At 34.0% G+C, this 20228-nt stretch overlaps 1 protein-coding gene across 1 annotated transcript in view; it reads left to right on the plus strand.

The window, feature by feature from the left end:
* Positions 1 to 905: 905 nt before the first annotated feature.
* Positions 906 to 20228, plus strand: part of notch1a (notch receptor 1a) — a 47259-nt gene continuing 27936 nt past the window's right edge. The window contains exons 1-6 of the mRNA XM_073823894.1: positions 906 to 1248; positions 4505 to 4577; positions 16770 to 17032; positions 17116 to 17454; positions 18948 to 19070; positions 19173 to 19406. Of these exons, the coding sequence (XP_073679995.1) occupies positions 1185 to 1248; positions 4505 to 4577; positions 16770 to 17032; positions 17116 to 17454; positions 18948 to 19070; positions 19173 to 19406 (1096 nt within the window). The 5' untranslated portion in view covers positions 906 to 1184. The remainder of the gene's footprint in view (positions 1249 to 4504; positions 4578 to 16769; positions 17033 to 17115; positions 17455 to 18947; positions 19071 to 19172; positions 19407 to 20228) is intronic.

A 20228-nucleotide genomic window follows, 5' to 3' on the forward strand; every position in this document is an offset into this window, starting at 1 on the left:
AGTATATACGGCTCAACGTGAAATCAAGCACCTGATGGCATTTACCGCTGATTACAGAACCGGCTTTACTGACAAAACGCGCAAGTGATCGGCCGATACGGATCGGTGCATCCCTAGTTTTAACTAATGTTTTGTGTGTATATACATGCATATAACAGTATATTAATATAAATTAAACAAAAATATATAAGTAAATAAATATTATTTTACACATATTATTTTTTTAGAAGTTTTAAAACTAAACCCTTCATATTATATATACTGTATTTCTTGTGTTTTTTAAGTATGCATGCATATATTAAATACCTAATGTATATATGCAGTTTCTTTTTCCTAGTTTGAAGCAAAAAACTCAAGCCTACTTAGTTTGTTCAAAAACATACAAAAATGCATTAGTTAAATATTTAAAACAAACATGGTACCATGTCAGAAAAACAGTATTAGCCTACCACTGCACATGCCCAAACACCCATAACATTACCATGGTACCATGTCCAAAAAACATGGGACTTTTCCCTCTGGTGATAGGCTAAAACTATTCCCTCCTTTAGAATTGAAGGACAAAAGATGCACACTTTCAGCATTGGGTCTTGATTTGTTAAATGTTAATCAGGCCTCCCCCCGTTTGCTACGGGTCCGAACTGGCGCCAGCAGAAAGCAGTGATCCGCCCTAGTCCCTCCTCAATCCTCAACATGGGACAGGAATAAACCTGCATATCCCACATTCACCCTGGGAAGAAAGTGTGAGAAAGTCTTTTTTTTTCCTTCCCTCGCGGTGAAACTAAATTGTGGAGGGAGTGTTCGCTCTTTTTATTTTTTATTTTTTTCAGATCCACACTTATGGAAATCTCCTCCTCAGTACCTGCGCGGAGGGATAACAGAGGCGGGCGCTTTCCGTCCAGAGCGTGAGAAGTCATTCAGAAGAGCGCGTTCAGAGTCCCACGCGACAGTGACATCAGCGCACGCTCACGCTCACGCGCGCCACAAACGGAGGAATCAAGCAGTTTCCCACGAGCGGCAGCAGACGAGAGACGCTCCTGAGAGACGCTGGGATTTATTTATTAAGTAACACGGATATTTATTCAAACTCTTTTGCACTTTCTGGAGATTTTAAAGAAGACTTCTGGGGATCTATGAGAACTTCAGGACGGATTTTACAAAAGTTGTAACGCCGAGGCGGAGTTATGAACCGTTTCTTGGTGAAATTAACGCTACTGACGGCAGCATCGCTTGCGACGGTGGCACAAGGTATCAAACTTCAGTTTAACTCTAATAACATTTTACATTTTATGCATGCATTCTAAGTTTCTTCATTTTTGTACGCTATTGAGTTTGGTTTTGCTCCGCTTGTAGTGATATTTCAATGCAACTTGTGTTTTGAGCGTCACTTGTTGCACAAACTAGTCTGATATTGGGATAAACATTAGGTCAAGTAACGTTACTTTTTTTGCTCAGAGTATCTACACAATGAAAAATATTAACATTAAAAGAAGTTGTAAAAAATAAAAAATCAATGTTGTTGGGAGGTAGTTATGTTAAACAATTAATCGCGATTAATGGCGTCCAAAATAAAACTTGTTTGCATAATATAAGTGTGCATGTATATATTGAAGTAAACACATGTATTTTATGTAAACCAAAACTTTGGATGCGAATAATCTTTTGACTGCACTCATATAAATATATCAAATCTGGCTCACTTGGTTTTATGGTCTGCATAATACTGATTAGTGATCGATATTGTTGTGTTAAACGATTAATCGCGATTAATCATGTCCAAAATACAAGTTTTTGTTTACATAATTTTTCTGTGCATATGTGTGCATGGGTATATTATGTAAATCATAAACATTGGATGCCATTAATTGACTTCACTCATATTACTATATCAAATCTCGCTTGCTCTGTTTTATAGTCTTTATAATATTAATTGGTGATCGACATTTGTTAAACGATTAATCGCGTCTAAAATAAAAGTTTTGTTTACATAATATGTGTGCATGTATATATTTAAGAAAACACGTGTTTTATATAAACCAAAACTTAGGATCTGATCAATTGCGATTAATCGTTTGACTGCATTTGATAATATTATATCAAATCTGTTTGCACGTTTTAATGGTCTTCATAATATTGATTGGTGATCAATATTGTTTAATTTAAAGTCTAATTCAGTACAAATTGATTGTTTAGCCTATATAGGGAGAACTGGAGCACTTTTGCCACTTATAAAAAGTTTTCCAATTCATCTGAATTGTTGTTTATCGCTTTCACTCATTTATGTAGCTCTTCTTGTTATCATGCATAGCCTATAACCGTAAAGATCACAGATTAATGTCTTCACGTTAAAGTTGAGTAACTTCAGAAGTGTCTCTGAAACTTTATGACGGTGTAAGCGTTTGATTTTTTAGTTTTGTTTTGTTATGTCCCTGATGTTGATTGAGTTGCATTGTGTGTGGAGTCTGGAGGAAAGCGATCTGTGCGTGAATGAGGGGAGGGTGATGGTGAGGAGGTGGAGGAAGGGGGCCAGGCTGTTGTTCTCGTGCGCTGGTAAACAATGGCTCGAGACAGTGTTTTATGGGCTCGTGCTGGACTCTGATTTCTTTTGTCCGCGCGGCGTGGGCTCCGCAGCTGTCGCGCGCGCTCCCGTCAGGAGCGCGTGTGTCCCCAGAACACCCCCCCCCCTCCTACTCTTTCTTCAAACACGCGCGGACCGAGCCACCAGGCCACGCACCCGTGGAGGAACCGAGAGCTTGACAGACAGAGGAAATGACACAACTAGACAGAAGACACAGGAAACGAAACAAACGCTTTCTAAAAGTGAAATTCTGCACAATTTTAACCTGAGGTTTATATATCCTACCAAACAGTACTGTGGCAATACCGGGGTACAGTAATGGTACCTGATGGTAATTAACCATGGTACTTTGAAATATATTCCTGTATCATTGTATTTATCCAAAAACATTTTACAAACAGTCACTAAGAAATTCCAGGAAATGAAGTTGAAATCATCAAAATTAATTAAATAAAATGGTTTATTTCTTTATATTTATACATATATAATTAAATTTTATTATATAACAATACAATTAATTCTTATTATAATATAGTTTAGGTAAAAATATTTTAAAAGTAATTGGAATATTTCATAAGTTACATTTTATAATATAAAGAATAAATATATTACTTAAATATAAAAGAATAATAGAATAATAAAATGTATGAAATAATAAATTCATGGAAAAGCATAGAAAAATACTTTAACAGCATAGACAAATGTACATGGCTATAACAGTTGGAATGAATAAACCAGAAATTCTATAATAATTTTTGGAAAAATATTTGGAAAATAAATTTGGAATTAATAAAATAATTTAAATATTTAAAGTAATATATTTAATATTTATATTATAAAAAGTAACAATTATATATTAAATTTTATAACTCTCTTATAATATTAAAGAGTTATAAAATTAAATAATACAATAAATAAAATAAAAATAAGTATGAAATAATACAATAAACTCACAGAAAGAGCATAAAAAGAACTTTAAAATATTGTATTTGCAATCTCTAAAAAAAATAACTTGATCTCTTTCCAATAACCATGAATGACTGGAAAAGACATGTAAACTTACTTAGTCAAAAATTTACTGTTTACTAGTCAAAAAGCGAAATCCGTTGTGCGGCCTAGTCTGTGCATTTAAGCAGAATGTTTTAAAGAAACAAAAAGAGAATTAATACTAGTGGTTTAATCCACAATAAGAGCTAGCCTGAGAGTTTTGACTAAGAGCTTTGTCTGCAGACGGTCGTTACCAATTAAAGACGGCCTGCAGGCAGCTGGTTTCATTCAACAAGTGCACAACTGCAGTCTAGCGCGACTGGCCTAGATGCACTCTTAATCCTTAAAGTGCGATGATGCACACTCCTGCGAATTAAATATACCTCCTTCCATAAATGGATACATTTAACTTATTAAAACACATTGAATGTCTATCCAGACTGCAGAAACTCAATGTCAGCTAAACTTATACTAGTGTGAAACTGATATATTAATACCGAAACGGGAAGACTGTATTTTGAGTTTAAACCCTTGTTAAAGGCCGACCGCCACATGGAGAGGGAATTGTTGAGGATGTGGAGCTATTTCCAGGCTCAGTGTTGGATAACTGGATTTTTCAGGATCTCTTTGGATGAATAGTCAAGAACCCCCTCCCTCCACTCCTCCATCAAAGTCAGTTATTCACAGCCCAACAAAAGGCCAGTGGCTCTCCATCGGGGCCACGAAACAAAGGGCTCGGGGCCCTTTATTGAAGTCTATGGGTGGGGGGGGGTTCTTTTGTGAGGAGTTAGCATGTGCATTCGCATTGACAGGTGTGCTATGGGATGCACAGGTGGGTGGGTGCATGCTCGACCTGGTTTTCTGCAGGTGATTTATTTTTGATTCTGTGGTTTTGTTGATTGCTGGGATGCTCTAACAGATGTTTGTCTTTGTGTTTAGGGCAAAGATGCTCAGATTACTGTCAGAATGGAGGAATATGCGAGCTCAAGCCGAGCGGAGAAGCATCATGCAGGTACGTTAGTTCAAACTTTTAAAGGATTGGTTCACTTTCAGAACAAAAATGCACGTCTTTCTTTCTTCAGTCAATAAGAAATTATGTTTCTTGAGGATTTCTCCCCATATAGTGGACTTCTATGGTGCCCCCAAGTTTGAACGTCTAAAATGCTGTTTAAATGCCACTTCTAAGGGCTCTAAATGATCCCAGCCAAGGAAGAGGGGTCTTATCTAGCAAACGTTTGGTCATTTTCGAAACAAACAGGCAATTTTTATACTTTTTAACCTCAAACGCTTGTCTATGTCTGCGTGAACTGTTTTTTCCGGTTAAATACAGTTAGAGTATGTCGAAAAACTCCCATCTCGTTTTCTTCCCCAACTCCCCAACAAGTATATAAAATGTCAATTTGTTTTGAAAAATGACCAAACATTTTGCTAAATAAGACCTGGGATTGTTTAGAGTCCTTTGAGGCTGCATTGAAACTGCATTTTGGAAGTTCAAACTTGGGAGCACCATTGAAGTCCACTATATGGAGAGAAATCCTAAAACGTTTTCCTCAAGAAACATAATTTCTTATCCACTGAAGAAAGAAAGAACATGAACATCTTGGATGTAATTTTTTGTTCTAGAAGTAAACTAATCCTTTAACATTGCACAAAAGGTAAAAAGCATTAAAATGTTCTTCACACTAAGAAAAAATGCTTCATTTAAGAACTGTTCTTTAGGAAACCAAAAATGGTTCTTCTATGCTCTTAAAAAAACAAAGGCTCTTCAATTGCCATTGATTGTTCCACAAAGAACCATGGAAACATTACATTCTACAAAACCTATTTAAATTCCAAGAACAACAACTTCTCTATTTCTGTGGAAAACCTATATTTTGAATCCAAGACCTAGAATACAAAACATGTATCTAAAAACCAAATTAAGAACTTTCTAAATCTCCAAACAACCCTTTAGCATCTCAATGGTTCTCTGCTGACCATTGAAGACCATTTATATTAAAAGTGTGGCACACAATCTAGTAAAACAGCAAGAAACACCATGCAAACTCAGTGTAGTAGGGAAAAGCATGTGTATACCTGTGTATTTGTTTGCAAGCTAATCTACCACTTTGAGATTCCATCTTTAGGCCCGGACCCCTTCTTAGCAACCAGACAAAGCTTTAAGCATCTTGCGAGTGTGTGTGTGTGTGCGCGCATGTGCGAACGTGCACGCGCCCATAGTCATTCTGTTTCAAACTTAGATAAAAGACCCCCCTACCAACCCCCCAGTAGTCCGTTAGTGCCCTGCTGCAGTGGGACGCTGCTTCTGTCAATGTCTATTCATGCCATTCAGCCCAACAGCTGGCCCTCACCTCCTATTGTCTCACACACATATACACACTCTTAGCATGGAATCAAACTTGTATTTTTTCTCATAAGATGCATATGGCATAGATGTACTATGATTTATCAATCAAAATCAGAAGTGGTTTGTTTTAAGTTGTTTATTTCTCAATCTTGTCTTGTTGTTGTGTGTTTTCTTACACCCAGGAGGCTGTTTGTGTGAGTGAATGGTGTCTTTTTTTTGAGGGCAGATGGCGGAGGGGGTAATAAGATTGCAGGAACTCATGAGAAAGGCCTCTGTGTGTGTGTGTGTGTGTGTGTGTGTGTGTGTGTGTGTGTGTGTGTGTGTGTGTGTGTGTGTGTGTGTGTGTGTGTGTGTGTGTGTGTGTGGGATGCTTTAAAAGGGGGAAATTTAAAAGCAAACAAGTGTGTGAGACTGTTAGCCACGCTTCTCGTTCAGCATTTAATCATGCGTTTTTCATTCTAGAACAAGATGCCATGTCTTAAGCGTTTAAAATAAAATAAAAGCGCAGCTTTTTTTTCCTTTTTTGATGAAATGCAAGTGGAAAAAGAGTTGCCGCCATTATTCTAGAGTGTTCTGCTTGGTTGCTAGGGTGTTTTTGATGGTTTCTAAGGTGTTGGATATTCTAATTGGTTGCTAGGTTGTTGTGAATGGTTGCTAGGGTTTTGGGCATTCTAAATGGTTGCTAGGGTCTTCTTGATAGTTGCTAGGGTGTTGGGTATTCTAAATAGTTGCTAGGCTGTTCTTGATAATTGAAAGGGTGTTCGGTATTGTAAATGGTGGTTATGTTGCTCTAAATGGTTGCTAGGGTGTTCTTGATGGTTGCTAGGGTGTTGAGTATTCTAAATGGTTGCTAGGGTGTTCCTGATGGTTGCTAGTGTCTTGGGTATTCTAAATGGTTGCTAGGGTGTTCCTGATGGTTGCTAGTGTCTTGGGTATTCTTAATGGTTGCTAAGGTGTTCTTGATGGTTGCTAATGTGTTGAATATTCTAAATGGTTGCTAGGGTGTTTTTGATGGTTGCTAGTGTCTTGGGTATCCTAAATGGTTGTTAGATTGTTGGGTATTCTGAGTGGTTGCTAGAATGTCCTTATGGGTTGCTAGGGTGGTGGATATTCTAAATGGTTGCTAGGGCATTCTTAATTGTTGAAAGTGTGTTGGGTATTCTAAATGGTTGTTAGGGTCTTCTTGATAGGGTGTTTTGCGTATTCTAAATTGTTGTTAGGGTTTTCTTGATGGTTGCTAGAGTATTCTGATTGGTTGCTAGGTTGGTGGGTGTTCTTGATGGTTGCTAGACTGTTCTGATTGGTTGCTAGGGTGGTGGATATTCTAAATGGTTGCTAGGGTCTTCTTGATAGGGTGTTTTGCATATTCTAAATTGTTGTTAGCATGTTCTTGATTGTTGCTTGGGTGGTGGATATTCTAAATGGTTGCTAGGGTCTTCTTGATAGTTGAAAGTGTGTTGGGCATTCAAAAGGGTTGCTAGGGTCTTCTTGATAGGGTGTTGCGTATTCTAAATTGTTGTTACGGTGTTCTTGATGGTTGCTAGGGCGTTCTATATAGTGAATGTGTGTTTGGTATTGTAAATGGTTGCTAGGTTCTTCTTAATCGGGTGTTTTATATCCTAAATTGTTGTTAGGATGTTCTTGATGGTTGTTAGGGTGTTCTGATTTGTTGTTTGGGTGGTGGATATTCTAAATAGTTGTTAGGGTGTTCTGGATGGTTGCTAGGGTGTTCTGATTGGTTGTTAGGGTGGTGGATATTCTAAATAGTTGTTAGGGTGTTCTGGATGGTTTCTAGATTTCATTCCCCACTGGTTTCATTCTGAAAACATCAGTGTTTTCCTGTGCAGTAGTTGATGCTATTATGCTAGGATTCTTGTATTTTATTTGGTACTCTTATCTGTTGTTTTTTTACCACCTGTTTTATAGTCTACAACAAGGTGTCATTCACATATCTAGCACTGTTTAATACCCAACTGGTCTGGGGGTTGTTCATATCTGTAATTCTGAGTATGAGCAATAGTAACCGTTATGATTGTCTTATCAAATGCCACTAATTAATGAATGAATCAGCCAGTCTAGAAAGGATGAGAGAGATTGTATCTCTCATTGTTGAGTTGTTCACAGACCCATTCACTGGGGGCCAAACCCTGAACATCCTGTTGTGATGACCCCGATGATAAACAGGAAGAGCAGAGATATTTTTGATCCCTTTTTTCTCCCAGAAATATCTCATGTGAACTTTGACGCCTTTCCTGTGTGGTCCGATTCTCAACCTTGGAAACTGTTTGCTTGTGAGTGCGTAAGCATGTAAGCGTGTGGGGATTTCTCTGACTTGTTGCATGTGAATTGAGGTCGGCGCTGCTCGAAAATTGGTAAACTTCACATGAACTTCTGACATTTTGCAAGAGGATGTCCTACTTTGTGGCGTTAAAGGTGCCTGTGATGATTGTTGTTGACACACATGAGGTTTACTCGTGTTCGAGCAGATAATGTGACTGTCTCAGATTCGTACTAGATTACATACTAATTGTAGACTAGGAAACTTGACCTTTTTGGGTGATGCCATATTAAAACCACCTACTTGAAGTATTTTTAGGTGTGGTCAGAGTTATGAGGTGTTATGTATAAGCTCAGCCATGTCAGGGTTGGTTATGTATGTGCAGCATTATTGTTACTTTTAACAAACTCTTAATCATTTTAGTTAATTGAAATAAAGCTGAAATATGAGATGAAAAACTTCGAAAATTTGAAATGTTAATAACTGAAATAAAAAAAGAAATGTTCTAAAACTCCTGATCATTCCGAAGGCACCTGACATCAGTTTTGGAACTTTTGGAACTTTTGGAATGTTGGTGCATGGGAAGTTAATTGGAAGCATGGAATCAGAATTCCAAAGTTGTCATTTAAATCCTGGAATGTTTTATGACCACCTCTTTCTGATTGTGATTGAATTTGTGACTGCTTTTTGGATGAGTGTCATAATTTTGAGACTTGTGTTTTGAATGCATCGTCATACTAGAAGCTTGTGCTGTATTTTGAGGTGATGAAGTGCATTACAAAAGCTATTTGTAGAATGCATCGCGAAGTTTGTGAGCAGGAGACAAAGACACGCAGACCATGTGTTTCTAAATTTGCCTTTCCACCAGATTTGTGTGAAACAGCAGGGTCTGGACACATGACATTTATTGTGTAACTTCTGCATTCAAGAAGTTCACATAAACTTCCATGTCATGCATTTAGTTTGTTTCTAACGTGTGTTTTTTGCACAGTTTATGGTTAGCGACGTGCCATCATGCTGTCCTCGTCCTAGAACTGAAAATGTGTGTGAAGGTGAACCTATAACCTAATTACACAATAGTTCAAAATTGCAATGTAAGAACGGTATTTTTAATTTAAATAAAGCTGAATATTAGATAAGTTTAAATTAAATTAAGGTGATAAAAGATAAATAAAGATTAAAATAAAATCAATATTAGATTAAAAAAACTCTAAAAATGCGAAATGTTATCTTTAAAAAACATAAATCATTAAAATTTAAATGAAAACTGAAAAAATATAAAAATTCTATAATAAAATATTAATATAAATAATTCTTAAACAAAAAATTTAAAACTTCATTAAAAACGTGGCCTTTGCAACTAATTGAAATAAAATAATTTGAAGTTGAAGTAAATTAATTAAAACTTATATCTTATTATATCTTAAATGTTTAGGATGAAGCACTAAACTTACTAAAACTAAAACTGAAAAATAAATTAATTTCAATAAATAAAAACACTAATAGAAATGACCAGTTTTTACTAAATTACTAAAACCTAAACTAAAGTTTAAATGAAAACTAAAAAAACTAAAAAAAATAAAAATGCTATACAATTATAATATAAAATATATTTAAAAGAATTTAAAAGAAAATCTAAATATTAATGAATAAAATATAAATAATGCTTAAACTAAAAACTTACAATTAGAAACTTGGTCTTGACAACTAATTGAAATGAAATAAGTTAAAGTACTGAAATTAAATCTTATATCTTAAAATGTTTTAGATGAAGCACTAAAATGACTAAAAATAAAAAATAAATGAATTTCAATAAAGACTAATAGAAATTAGACAAGTACATAAATTACTAAAACCTAAACTAAAATTTAAATGAGAACTGAAATACTGAAAAACTGAAATATATAAAACAAATCTAAACATTAATGAATAAAAAAATAATGCTTAAACTTAAAACTAATTGAACTAAAATGGCAACTAATTGAAATAAAATAAGGTAAAGTACTGAAAATTAAAACGGAAATAAATTTAGCCAAATAGAAATAAAACAACAAATATTTGCCATAAGTGAAGTGAGCAACTCAAATCTACTAAAAGATCAACAAATGTCATTTATCCTAGAAAGATGGTAAACAAGTTTTCATTATATAATATAATGCCTGAAGTATAAAAAACAAATTTGAAGAACAAATCCATAAAATTTGATTATCACAACATAATCTGACTCAGATTGGCCCCAACTTCTCGTGTTTGTAAAGGTGTGAAGCTTAACACTAGAATTACTGACTTTTTTATTTTTTGGTGAAAGTCCTGAGGTGTGAATCACCCCTGCTGAGATTTTCACACTTCTTCAGCTCGATTGTCCTCCTGCTTTTGTTGTGCAAACACACCCATTTACCTGTGAGGCCTGGCACATTGGCATTTTTTTACTCAGTGTAACTCAAGGCAGGCCAAACCTCTGTGTGACATGGAAACCTTCAAAAATGCCTGCCATATCTATAAAAAATATTCAACACATTGACTGACCTGCAAATATTAAAGACACATATTCACATTATATGGGAACACAACTGTTTTTTTTTTTGAGAACACACATCAGGATGGACTCCGTATCACTGCCATGCAGGAAGAACCTCTCCGCACAACAGGCTTTGGCCTGGCTTCAGGAAATGGACGAAGCTGACTCTGATGGAGGAGAGATTTCATTTGTCCAGCAGGCCTCTGACTCAGAAGAATCAGAAAAGGAGACGGAACAAAACCACAACACGCCTCCACGGAAGATGCGCCGTAGTACTGGGAAGCCCTGTAAGACTCAGACGGCAAAAGACGGCACTGTGTGGGCAGAGGAGGACATTGGAATACCCAGCGCAGTAGCAAATCACTCATGCTTCACTGCGCAAGCTGGACCCACAGAGTCTGCTAAGGTTTGTCATTACCATAGTACATATGATATTTATATAAACCCATTTAGAGTGAGGTTCATGTAAATTTACCATTCTCTATTTGTTTATCTTCCGACAGCGTAAAATTACAAGCGTGCTCCAAAGCTTCCTTTGTCTGTTAGACGTGGGAATGCTGCAGACCATCAGGGAGTGCACGGTCCACCAAGCCCGCAGAACAGAGCCAGACTGGAATTTGGCAATTCATGAACTGATGGCATTCATTTCAATTCTGTTTGTAAGAGCAATCATGTGTCCCGTTGGTGCCATTGTGGATTGCTGGTCAGAAAGCTTTCTGGTGCCTGTAATCAAAGAGACAATGCCCCGAGATAGATTCATTTCAATTATGCAACACCTTCGATTTGATGACAAGGACACGCGGGCAGAACGGGTGAAGACAGACAAATTTGCTGCGATCTCCGACATCTGGACACGCTTCAACAAGAACTGTGCTGAGAGTTTCACTCCAGGAGAACACATGACCATAGATGAACAGCTGTTCCCTACCAAGGTACGTTGTCCATTCACACAGTATATTGCAACCAAGCCAGACAAATTTGGGATCAAGTTCTGGATGGCCACGGATTTGGAGACCAAATATGTTTGCAAGGCATCTCCTTACTTGGGAAAGGACCCCAGTCGTCAGAAGGGAGAGAGGCTGGCAGAGAATGTGGTCATGAATCTGATGGAGCCATTTTTGGATAAAGGGAGAAATGTCACAACGGACAATTTCTTTACTTCACTGTCACTGGCGCACAGACTGCTGCAGCGTCAAACAACGCTACTGGGCACGATGAATAAAGTCCGACGTGAACTTCCTCAACTAGCAAAAGACACTGCACAGCGAGAGGTATTCTCCACTTCAGTGCTTAGAAGTGGCAGTGTCTCCTTGACAATTTATGCCCCTAAAAAAAAGAAGACTGTGTGTGTTCTAAGTTCCATGCACCAAAACGTGACGATCGGTGATGGCAGAAAGAGGAAACCCAACACGATAACAGACTATAACCACATGAAGGTATGTGAATTTGTGTATAATTTTACACCAGTACTACAATGTTTTCTGATGTGTACTATACAGACCTATAGAAAAAAGCACATATACTCATGACTCTCTCTCTCTCTCTCTACTTTTACAGTGTGGTGTAGACGTGTTGGACCAAATGGCACGGATGTATTCGGTAAGAGCAGCAACACGCAGGTGGCCAGTAGCAGTTTTTTACAATATGCTGGACCTAGCGGCAGTGAATGCCTACATTTTGTACAAGGCATGTACTGGGTGGACAGGCAAAAGAAGATTGTTTCTGAGTCTTCTAGCAAAGGAACTTCGTTGCCGATTCATGCAACAGAAGGAAATATTGGCACAGAGGCAGGCTGCTGAAGCTGCTGTGCCAGGGACTGTACAGACAACACAGTGCCAGGTGCAAGAGAGCTGCAACAGGAATCGCAGCAGGTATTCCTGTGCAACATGTAAAAAATTCACCTGTGCCAAATGCAGGGACAATGGACACTGGGTCTGCAAACTCTGCAAAGTTTGAAACACTTATATAAAATAAATATGTATGTATAAAAAAAAAGTATGTACATATGTATAAAAATAAAACAGACTTGTGTATCCATATATTGTGAATGTGTGTCTTTTGTATAAATACGTCAGGCAATTCTAAAGGTTTGTTACACACAGAGGTTTGGCCTGCCTTGGATCTGAGTTACTCTGAGTAAAAAAATGCAAATGTGCCAGGCCTCACAGGTAATGGGTGTATTTGCACAACAAAAGCAGGAGGACAAAAGGCCTGTGGAAATCTCAGCAGGGTGCTTGTAGGTGTTAGGTCCAGGGATTTTACGCAAATTTGCGCAGGTTTAGTAAATCTAGTGTTAAGAATCTGGCACTGAGGGCCAGACAGAGAAATTGAAAGTTTGTTGTTTTGATTCACACCGAGGGCAGGAAGTCTGTGGTGTGAACACACTCTCTCTCTCACACACACACACACACACACACACACACACACACACACACACACACACACACACACACACACACACACACACACACACACACACACACACACACACACACACACGCACGCGCACAGAAGGCAGCAGCAGATGGTAGACCAGCCCACTGGAATGGGGGGTCTGTAGCCTCCAGTCACAAATGTGCTCAGGGGTCACAGGTCACCACAGCATCTGTTCCGAGTCCAATCTCACACGCACTCCTGCTCTCGGACCTGTTGCCGCGACGGGCTGCAGATGACTTCTGCTTCTGTCTCTGGGGACAAAGAGAGAGAGAGACTGCGTTAATGCCTCAAGTAAACTCAAACACACGCATCTGCGCAAGCAAGTGTTTGCCATGGGATGTCTTTATTATTCAACTAGTGCATGGCAATTAGCAAGTCAAATATATTGTGGCAAGGGCTACCAGTTAACTTAAAAAATTTTTTTAAAAAAATAGTAAGGGTAAAACTTGTATAAAATATTTAGTTTACGTTACATTTTTTGGATTTTATAATTGTTTTGTCTACATACAGTATTGCACTTTTAAAAATGTATGTATTTACATGTATAATATACAGGTTATTAAAATGTATTATATTACAATATACTACTATTATTATATTATTTTTTTCAAATGTAAAACCTATTATATTTTTATTTAGTTATAGTTTTGTGTTTATATGTATAATATACACTTAATTATATATTTTTACATATTTGTATTATAAAATAAAATATATTATTGAAAGATACTATTATGCTCTTTTTTTAATTATAAAAACCTATATTTATACATTTATGTATATGTTTAATATTCACTTTTTATTATAAATTAGAAATATATAATATTAAAATATACTGTTATTATATATTTTTTTAAATGTAAAACCTATTATATTTATTTATAAATGTATGTATTTATATGTATAATGCACTGTTATATATTTGTAAATTTTTATTTTAAAATAAAAATATATTATATTAAATATATTAAATACATTTTTTACATATAATACCTATTATATCTATTTATAAATGTATGTATTTATATGTATAATATACACTTATGTTTATTTTTTTATTTTTTATATTTTATAAAATTAATTTATCATATTAAAATATACTATTATATACTAATATATTCTTTTTTAAATTTAAAACATATTTATGTATAATGTACACTTATATTTTTGTATTTTAATTCTAAAATAAAAATGTGTATGTATGTGTGTGTGTGTATATATATGTATATGTTAAAAAAAAAAATTATATGTAAAAAAAATATTAAAATATACTGTTTTTTTTAAATATCACTCATATTATATTTATTCATAAATGTATTTATATGTATAATATACAGTTTATTTATTTTATTGATTTATTTTATATATATAAATATATATATATACAGTTATATATTTTTAAAAGTTTTATTATAAAATATATATATTAAAATATACTATTATTAGTACTTTTTTAAAATATAAAACCTTTTAAATTTTATTTATAAATGTATATTTTATTGTAAAAACAAACTATTATTATTTTTTGTTTGTTTGTTTTTATTTTTCTTTACTTTTAAACAGCAGTGAATTCATAACACAATGCAATTTTTTTTAAATAAATCCTATATATTAGGAGCCAAACTTAATATATTTCAATTTTAAAATTTAAGATTAATTTAAAATTTGAAAAAGAAACATTTAATATTTTTATATATGTCCAGCCCAAGCTGTGATATCTTTAATACCGACTTAAGATAAGCACACAGAAGAACGAATAACTGAAAATGATGAATATGGATGAGATCAAATCATGCCAATGGAGATTGTGTGCTGATAAAAGTAAGATATCAGCAGCAGAAGTTTGGGGGGGCAGAGTTTGATCCTCTCTTGGGAGCTGCCTTAGTGACCTTATGCCACTCGCCATGGCAACAGGCTTTGGGGGAGGGGCAGAGTGCAGTGGGAGGGGCCTGTGGCACAGCTGCCCTTATTTATGCACACACCTGCTGCAGCTCACAAACACACACTCGCATGAATAAAACACACTGCATTTACTATATCATACTGTCAGCCTCACTTTTTGAAATGACCTTCAGTGGCTGTTGAAGAAAGTGTTCAGATGTGAATTTGATGTGTTCCATATGTGTTCATATAAGAGAGAGAGAGAGAGCGAGAGAGAGCATGTGACACTGTGTGGGCTCCTGATCGCCCTGAGGAATTTAGATGAGTTTAAACAGTGTCTTTCTTTCACACACTGTTTTATACATGCACACACACACACACACATACATTTACTTAGGCGTCTAAATGAGAACATGTCATAGACTTCTGCTGTTGTTACATAAAACAAGTCACCACAACTTTAACTCTTAAAGAAACGTTCATTTCTAAAATGTAAAAAAAAGTTCAATTCAAAGGTTTTCTATTAATGACTAATGTTATGAATAATGTCTAAATATATATGAGTGCAACCCTAAAAGAACTTACTCACTTGGATGTTTTCTCATATTTGGCTCATTTTTAAGACAAATTTATTGTCAACTTATTGTTAATTAATTATATTATAATCTTTGTGTGTTTTGTGTTGCTTAAGGGGGCCTGCTGACTTCATATATACATAAAAATATTAATTTATGAATGTATGTAAAGATATTAAATGTATAAAACCAACAATATAATAATTAATACTATATATATATATATATATATATATATATATATATATATATATATATATATATGTATATATGTGTATATGTATGTATATGTGTATATATATTATTTTATATATGTATATTTCTACTGTATTTTATTATGGAATTTCCTGCAGACTTCATAAATACATATAAATCTGAATTAATATTATAAAACCAATTAATTATAAACAAATTACCATGCACATAATATATATTTATATTTATATTTGTCGTCCTTTATTTTAATATATTTAATTATTTTAATATATTTATTTATTGTGTGTATTTTATAGAACAAAAAAAGTTTTTTAATATAATATAACATTATAATCTGCATGTTTTTTTTTTTTGTTTTTTAGGCTGTCCTAAAATATTTATTTTAATTTATTTAATTTAAATATATATTAATAATATATTTATTTATTTATTGTGTGTATGTTATAGAATAAAAAAATGTTTTTAAAATATAATAATAATAATAACAATTAAATAATAATAATAATAATAATAACCCCAAAAAAGTGTTCTGTGCTTTTTAGGGTGTCATAAAAAGATATATTTTTATATATGAATATATTATTATTTATATTTATTGTATTTTATATAATGTGTGTAAATAAAAATGTATAATAATAAATATAACTTTTTTTTTTTTTTTTTAGATTTAGCTCTCTTGAAACAATTTTGTTCTTAAACTATTAAGTAATAATATTATAATGTTTTTTTTTTTTTTGTCTTGTTTCTTTAGGCATCCTGCAGACTTTGTAAATACATATATAAATACGAGTCAAAAAATAATTAGCATGCCCATAAGCCTTAAAAAAGCCCTTTACATTTCCGTATTTTTTTTTTTTCCAATTTTTCACCTGACTGCTTTATCATGTCTGTCTGCTTTGAGACCATTCTTTTCCAAACTGTTGTTAAATAATCCACGTTTTGTGTTTCTCCAGGTGTCCCGCAGACTTCGTCGGCCCCCAGTGTCAGTTCCCGAACCCGTGCAGCCCTTCGCCGTGTCGTAACGGAGGCGTGTGTCGAGCACGGACGCAAGGCAATGACGTGGAGATGACCTGCGACTGTGTGTTAGGATACAGCGGCCCGCTCTGTCTGACGCCCGTCAATCACGCCTGCATGGGCTCCCCGTGCCGAAACGGCGGGACGTGCTCTTTGCTCACGCTTGAGACCTTTACCTGCCGCTGCCCACCTGGATGGTCAGGTAGGCCTGCACATGAAACACCCAGACAAGGTGCTGTTTCTCAATGGTTGCATGCTGATAAATTAACCTCTGTGTTTCCGCAGGTAAAACATGTCAGCAGGCCGACCCGTGTGCGTCGAACCCTTGTGCCAACGGCGGACAGTGTTCAGCGTTCGAGTCGCACTACATCTGCACCTGCCCTCCTAACTTCCACGGACAGACGTGTCGGCAAGACGTGAACGAGTGCGCCCTCTCGCCCTCCCCCTGCCGAAACGGAGGCACCTGTATTAACGAGGTGGGATCGTACCTGTGCCGCTGCCCACCGGAGTACGCCGGCACACACTGCGAACGCCTGTACCATCCATGCCACCCCTCGCCCTGCAGAAACGGAGGCACCTGCTTACAGACCAGCGACACCACCTATGCCTGCACATGTCTGCCAGGTCAGTGTGTTTATTTGTATTTGTCACTTTTTATTTGATTAAATACATTTTTTTAATGAATGGGGAAAACACATAAATAAAAAAAAAAGGAAATAATAATAAATAATGTAGTTTTTTTTTTGTAAAATAATAATTTTCTAAATGATTAAATAAACACATTTTATAAATATTTTAAAATAAATAATTTTCTCCAAATAAATACATGAATGCATTTTATAAACAAGTAAACTATTTTATGAATCAATTTTATGCATTTTAAATAAACAATTGAATAAATATTTTTTTAATTAATGGGAAAAATACAAATAAATATAAAAAAAAGTCATAATTTGATGAATAATGGATTTTATAGATTTTTTTAAGTGAATAAGCAACATTAATTAATAAAATAATTTGATACATTTTTAAATATTTATAAGTGAATAACTCATTTTCTAAATTAATGCATTTTATATATAAATATTTTATGAATGAGTAAATATTTTTTTGAATGAATACATTTTATTACATTTTATAAATGAGTAAATAATTTCATGAATGAATTAATCTTTTTTAATTTTAAATCAATTTTATTAAATACATTTTTAATGAATATGAAAAATACAAAATTGTGAATAATAATAATAATAATTTAATGAATGATTAATATTCTAAATGAAAAAGTAAAAGGATTTTATACATTTTTAAAATAAATATTTATAAATGAAAAATTCATGAATGAATACATTTTATAAATAAATACTTTATGAATGATTAAATATTTTTTGTAAAGTAGTAAATTATTTAATGAATGAATAAATATTTTTGTCATTTTAAATCAATATTTGATTAAATTAAGAATGAATTATTATAAATGATTAAATTTTTTTTTTTTTAATAAATGAATGCATCAGTTTATAATGAATGAATATTATAAATGTTTCAATAAATAAACAAGTTATTTATATAAATGGATGATAAAATGTACATTTTTATAAATGACTAAATATTTTTATGAATTAATTAATATTGTCTAAATAAAAAGAATGAATAAATACGTTTTTTGAATTAAAATAAATCAATATATTTACGACTGAATAAAGTATTTTATGAATTAATAATTCCTTAATACTTAATATTTTTATGAATGAACGAATGTTTGTTTGAATAAATGAATCAGTTATGAATTAATCAATTATATAAATGACGTTTTAAAACATTTAAATTTAGTTAACATTTTATTTTAGCTCATTTTATGACCATTATTTCCACCTCAAACTGGTTTTCTTCATTCTTTTCTTCAAAAACAATAGCTCTTGGCATACATTAACAACCCCGCTTGTGCACGGTTATCCATTAACAGTTAGTCTAGATCCGGCGCTTTTTTATCTTTTATAGTTTATATTTAATCTCAATGAGTGACCTGGATGACTCAGTTACTCACTCGAGCACATAATCCATATACGACCTCAGACTCTTTGATGTGTATTGAATGTGAATCATTTCTTTCTCAGGGTTCACGGGTCAAACGTGTGAGCATAACGTTGACGACTGCACCCAGCATGCCTGTGAGAATGGAGGCAGGTGCATCGATGGCGTCAACACCTACAACTGCCATTGCGACAAACACTGGACCGGTACTACTTTTTATACCCCTAGTAATAATAAAAATAGCAATACAGTGCAATAAATATTTAGCATGCACTTCACATGTGATCTCTGGCCCCTTCCTTCTTCAGGTCAATACTGTACGGAGGATGTGGACGAGTGCGAACTGTCGCCTAACGCTTGTCAAAACGGAGGGACGTGTCACAACACCATCGGCGGGTTTCACTGTGTGTGCGTGAACGGCTGGACGGGAGACGACTGCAGCGAAAACATCGACGACTGCGCCAGCGCCGCCTGTTCACAAGGTGCCACTTGCCACGACAGAGTCGCGTCTTTCTTCTGCGAGTGTCCGCACGGACGCACAGGTATGTCTGTGAAATTTTATCTGCGTGTACACCAGTGTTTTTTTAGTATTATAGTATTTATTAATATTTTAATTTAACTATTTTTTAACATTTCTATGTTTTAAGTTTTCAAGCTTTAGTCATTTTATTATGGGCTTTTGTCTTTTTTTTTTCTTTTCTTTTTTTTCAGTTTTAGTCATTTTTATACCTCTACTACAAAAAAAATCATGATATTTGTATCTTTATTTAAGTTTACTTGCCAAGGCAACATTTTTACATTTCAAGTTTTCTGAGTTTAGATTAAGATTCTATTAAAGAATCTATTTATTTATTTATTTAATCAATTTATTTTATCTTATATATTTTTTTATTTGTTATTATTTATTTATTTTAGTTCAGTTCAGTTCATTTTTAGTTGTCTATGAAAACAACAACAAAAATATTAATGTTATTTTTAACTTACTTTATTTGTACTTGCCAAGGCAACATTTCTACATTTCAAGTTTTCTGAGTTTAGATTAAGATTCTATTAAAGATTCTATTATTATTTTATTTATTTAATTAATTTATCATATATATATATATATATATTTTTTTTAGTTAAATTCAGTTCATTTTTAGTTGTCTATGAAAACAACCGTTATTATAATTGTTAAAAATATATTATATTACTTAAACTAAGTTTAGTTTAGTTTATGAGCATTAATAAAATTTCAGTTGTAATTTATTTCTGTCTACGAAACAAATCGTTTTAATTTATTTTTATATTTTTAATTTATGTTTTAAGTTTAGTTTAGATTATTTTATGGGCATTATTATATTATATTCAGCTTTTTTTATTTC

This window comes from Garra rufa, chromosome 19 (assembly GCF_049309525.1).
Source record: "Garra rufa chromosome 19, GarRuf1.0, whole genome shotgun sequence".
Taxonomy (NCBI): Eukaryota; Metazoa; Chordata; class Actinopteri; order Cypriniformes; family Cyprinidae; genus Garra; species Garra rufa.